Below are 5,391 nucleotides of genomic sequence, written 5' to 3'. Positions count from 1 at the left end.
AAAGCTGAGAGTGCAAGCTTAATTTAAAACAAAAACGATCTTGCTACGATGATTTTAACGGAGATATTCGTACGGTAAATGTCGAAAACACAAGGGTTATTTCAATGAGCTGATGATTTGGCGAAAAAAATCGTAGGAACTTCGTTTTTTTTTAAATTGAAGAGAAAAGTGTACACTTTTTGATACCGTAAGCAGAACTGGCGAAGAAAAATTACTACACTCCGCACAGTGCGTCAAAGTGTGCAATTTTTTAGAGAAGAAACATGGTCATGATTTTGAGAAAGTTCCGGGAAATGGGAAGAGTGAATGCAAATTCCAATAAGAGCTTCTTAAAGCAGAGACTTTGCCCTATAAAATGAAAAAAAAAAACTTTTCAATTCGACCAGTTTTCGCGAAGTTACGCTTATTTGAAATTCGCCAAATTTTGATGTAAATTTCTTGTTGCGTTAATTTTTTTGACCAGTGTATATATATGAAATGATTCGGGAAGACATCCCCAACAACATATTTAAAAATAAAACAAATCGGAGAGGAAGTCGCTTTTATGCATAATTACCGTACTTTTTAATATGTTGCGTGGCAATGATATTGCAATTTAGACAAATTTGGCGTAAGTTTTACTGTTGACTCACATTTCGGACATTTAATTTCACGCATAAAAATACCTCTCGCAATCAAAACTTCGACAAGTGCAACGTCATCGTCGCAAATAACTAAAAATTCGTACAGACGCATGATACACTCGTGAAGAATACAATACGACTAAAGAGCATAGACAGTAGATTCCAAAGGTAAACAAAGTCATGAGAGGTATAAAATAACATAAGCGCTACCTTAAGATATTTACGTGTATTCTATGTAACGTACATTAACCTAACACCCCCACCACTAAAAATCGAAGTCAGACTTAAAGAAAAATTTAGGCTAATTTACCACTAATTTATTGCCCTAGTCCGGAATTTATTGCTCCAACACATTCACAAGAAATCCATGTTGAAAGTGGGGGTGCCGGCTTAACGCAAGAGTAAAGTGCCTTAAAAAAATTAATTGCTCCGACCGTTGTAGTCCTAAGAAGTTTCTTATATTTATTGCTCGAAGGATATGTAGTGTCGAATTTATTGCTTAACGTTTAAACAATGAAACTTCCGTTTTTATAGTGGCGGCATACACCGGGAACATACTTTTTCACATTAGTGTATAAGGATATGTATAAGATAATTAGAGCAATAAATATAAGAAACTTTTTAAGACCACAACGGTCGAAGCAACTAATTTTTTAAAGGCACTTTACTCTTGCGTTAAGCTAGCACCGCCACTCTAAAAATACGTGTTTTTACGGTTAAACATTAAGCAATAAATTCGACACTTCATATCCATAGAGCAATAAATATAAGAAAGATTTTAAGACCACAACGGTCGGAGCAACTAATTTTTTTAAGGCACTTTACTCTTGCGTTAAGACAGCACCTCTACTTTCAACATAGATTTCTTGTGAAAAGGTTGGAGCAATAAATTCCGGACTAAGGCAATAAATTAGCACTAAATTAGCACTAAATTTTTCCATAAGTTCGACTTCGATTTTTAGTGGTGGAGGTGTTAGGTTAATGTACGTGAATTACACACAGTGGTGTGGGTTGAACCTCGCTTCGCGTGAAAAAGTGTATGTGTGGAATCATTGGGTTTCGCCCCCCCCTGCGGGGGGCTCCATTATAAAAAAATTAGACACATCCAAAAATTAGACACAACCGACAGGTTAAACCTCGCTTCGCGTGGATGCTTGCGTGGGAACTGCATGCAAAATTATTAAACTTTTGTGGTTAATAATTTTTTAATAAACAACTTCCCTCGATTAAAACCTTCTGAAGATCACTTAGGACATAGACCTTGACAACATATGTCAAGGTCAAGGTCTTCGGCGAGGTTTCCCCTAATGTAAATAAATACTTATTCCGTTTACTGTAATTTCCAACAAACTATACATTACAAGCAAGTTTTATATTTTTTATTATTTAGAACATTGATGATGGTCTAAAAAAGACCGAAACGTTTGTTCTTTATAGATATTGTAATAATAAAGATTTTTGTGACGTTAACATTTTCTTGTTGCTCTTAGCTCTATTTTTCATTGATTTATTATATATGTATATTATTCATATTTAGGTTAAAATCATTACGTTACCTCCACTAGTGAGAAGGCCAGTGCTGAGCCAAGGATGATAAACATCATAAAGAATACTTTTTTCGATATGTTTTGGGCTGCTTAATATTGTCTAAAATTAAACATTATTTAATGCAGACGTTGTAAATAATTATAAATTAAACGATTTTATGAGTATTTTAAATATTTAATTATTTATCATTTATCAGCAATTTTTTTATAAATAAATGTTCCTTAAAGAATAAAAACATAAACGCATTATGGCTAATATATGTATTAATAATATTAAAAATAAAAACAATATATTTTATGTTTTATTACCTCTAAATCATCTGGATGACGGATAGATACAATGGGAAAAAATATTTGCCAATATTTGAAAATGGGATAGTACTGGGTCGATAAACTAATCAGGAGATGCCATAGTTTCTCTAATAAAAATACATTTACTAATAAGTCAACTTAAGGTAACGTGATATAGTTAATATGAATTTAAAAATATGTATATATTTAACTATAACTTTAGTACTATTTACCGTAGTTTACTGTTTCTTAAATAAGTTTTTTTAATCGGAAAATTAATATTATCCCTTAAAAACATTTTTTGGAATATGTAATTCTTAAACGTAATCAACTTTAATGTAATAATATATAATTCCAATGTATATTTCAGAGAGGACTGTTTGCAAATACTATATAAAAATTTGTGTGCAAGAGCAAAGTTTTATTTATCTATATAAGAAATGTTGAACTCACCTCGTGAACCAAAACTTTGTAACAAATTTCCAAGTATCGGAAGCCCTGGTGGTCCTGGTATACGATTGATAAACCGCCCATTCTTTCCGTGATGCACATAATAATTGCATATCAATAGAATAAGGATAAATGACAGGAATACAATAGTGATCATTGTTTCGTGACGAAATTAGCCAGTTTAATCAAATTTCGTTTCCTTCTTCACTCTTATTGCGTTCTTAAATCACACAAATTATCAAATATGATTTATTTAGTTTAAAACCAAATTACATTATAGTACCTACATCTTAAATGTAAATAAGAAATAGAAAACACATTGAAGAATACTTCCTTTTTTATTCTGTATCACTAAAAACTTTAAATAGACTGTAATGTTTTCTTTATTTTAATAAAAAATGCGTGTAACAATCCATATATATAAATTTTATAAAAATTTATGTTTTAATTCGGAACTATTTAATAAGATATTAAATTATAAAAGATATTATATTATAACAAAAGTTTTGGTTGTTTACTAAGAGTGCCACGAGAAGCTAAAGTTGTTATATTAAACGTTTGCGAATGACTGAACAGTTATAACATTGATTCTTCTTTCATACTTCTGATTTCTGGTTGGCTGAGTTGAGTCATGTGAACAGTCTTAGGCTATTTATAGCATCTAGTTTATAAGCTTGTATTATTTATGAACTTTTTATTAGCTTTTTTAAATAATACCTTATATAAGCAATACAAAAAGATTAATAATGAAGAAACGATTGCAGCAATTACAAGATAGCATATGATTTGCATGTCATTAAAATGAATAAAGAAATTACAGATAAGTCATACACATAGGGCCGAACAATGGTCCGCATGTTCGGTCGATTCCTCGGCTCGCACGCGGAGCACCGTTGCATGCGAGTGAGTCGGATGCACGATGAAGTTTGATAGCAATATTTCTCGAGGAGATCCGATGCCCGCCGACCAATCTATCCGAATTGACGATCGGCTGACGTGCGATTTGCTGTATGCAAAAAGAGCTCGAAGAAAAGGATTAAAAGGAAGAAGATGAGAACCCTTCTCTTCGAGCTCTCTTTGCATACAGCAAATCACACGTCAGCCGATCGTCAATTCGCGCGCTTGTCAATCCGGATAGATCGGTCGGCGGGCATCGAGTTCCTCGAGAAATGTTATATCACTTCAGCGTGCATCCAACTCACTCGCACGCAGCGGTGCACCGCACGCGAGCCGAGAAATCGCCCGAACATCTCGGCTCTACAAATGACATATCGATTAAGCGCACGTGTTATCCCATACAGCACAGCAAGGTTTCAGTAACATTGTAGCAATAATTCATCGCAAGATTGCAATATTGCCTAAATGCTGCGAAAAGTTGCTGTAACACTGTTGCAATCTTGCAGCAACGGTAAAATGTCTGCCTTTAGAAATATTACAATGTAATATTACAGTAACACAGTAATATAATACACTGGTCCAAAAAATTAACGCAACAAGAAATTTAGTCAGTTTAATCAAATTTCGTTTCCTTCTGCACTCTTCTTTTGTTCTAAAATCACACAAATTATCAAATATGTCTTATTTAGTTTAAATCCAAATTACATTATAGTATTTACATCTTAAATATAATTAAGAAATAGAGAACACATTGAAAAATACTTCCTTTTTTATTCTGTATCACTTAAAACTTTAAATAGACTGTAATGTTTTCTTTATTTAAAAAAAATGTGTGTAACAATCCACATATATAAATTTTATAAAAATTTGTTTTAATTCGGAACTATTTAAGATATTAACGAAGGAGAGTTTGCTTATTGTCAGCAGTAATGAGTAGAAATGAGGCGGGAAACTAATAGTCAACCCAACTGGCTAATTATTTAATCGATTTATTACACAACGTTTCGACCCTATTTTTTGGGTCCTTTTCGAGTGATACTGCAAATCAACAATAACGACGTAGTTATGAACAATGTAGGTTAATAAATAAATAAAAGGATTTTGTTAAGTAGTTAAAAGTTCAGTAACGCACCTGAGTCAATTATCGTCGTCGAATAAGACAGAGTCGAGTTATAAAATATATGTATAAGACAGAGTCGAGTTGTTAAAGTTTCGTAACGCACCAGAGTCGAGTTATAAAATATATGTATAAGACCGAGTCGAGTTATAAAATACACTGGTCAAAAAAATTAACGCAACAAGAAATTTACATCAAAATTTGGCGAATTTCAAATAAGCGTAACTTCGCGAAAACTGGTCGAATTGAAAAGTTTTTTTTTCATTTTATAGGGCAAAGCCTCTGCTTTAAGAAGCTCTTATTGGAACTTGCATTCACTCTTCCCATTTCCCGGAATTTTCTCAAAATCATGACCATGTTTTTTCTTTAAAAAATTGCACACTTTGACGCACTGTGCGGAGTGTAGTAATTTTTCTTCGCCAGTTCTGCTTACGGTATCAAAAATGTATACTTTTCTTTTCAATTT

The 5,391-nt window shown here is 32.6% G+C and overlaps 1 protein-coding gene across 2 annotated transcripts in view; it reads right to left on the bottom strand.

Moving 5' to 3' along the window:
- LOC105556146 (cytochrome P450 4C1-like) overlaps positions 1-3,472 on the bottom strand; it is a 7,023-nt gene extending 3,551 nt beyond the window's left edge. The window contains exons 1-4 of one of the 2 annotated variants that reach the window (XM_012003218.1): positions 3,430-3,472; positions 2,915-3,131; positions 2,480-2,589; positions 2,180-2,270 (exon numbers count right to left, since the gene is read on the bottom strand). In XM_012003218.1, the coding sequence (XP_011858608.1) occupies positions 2,180-2,270; positions 2,480-2,589; positions 2,915-3,068 (355 nt within the window). In that variant the 5' untranslated portion in view covers positions 3,069-3,131; positions 3,430-3,472. The remainder of the gene's footprint in view (positions 1-2,179; positions 2,271-2,479; positions 2,590-2,914; positions 3,132-3,429) is intronic. The other variant, XM_012003219.1, reaches the window with a different exon arrangement.
- Between the last annotated feature and the right edge of the window lie 1,919 nt (positions 3,473-5,391).

The sequence above is a fragment of the Vollenhovia emeryi genome, unplaced genomic scaffold, assembly GCF_000949405.1.
Source record: "Vollenhovia emeryi isolate VEMERY1.0 unplaced genomic scaffold, V.emery_V1.0 DF940293.1, whole genome shotgun sequence".
NCBI lineage: Eukaryota > Metazoa > Arthropoda > Insecta > Hymenoptera > Formicidae > Vollenhovia > Vollenhovia emeryi.
The sequence above is the reverse complement of the archived record's forward strand: the minus strand, read 5'-3'. Positions and strand labels throughout refer to the sequence as shown.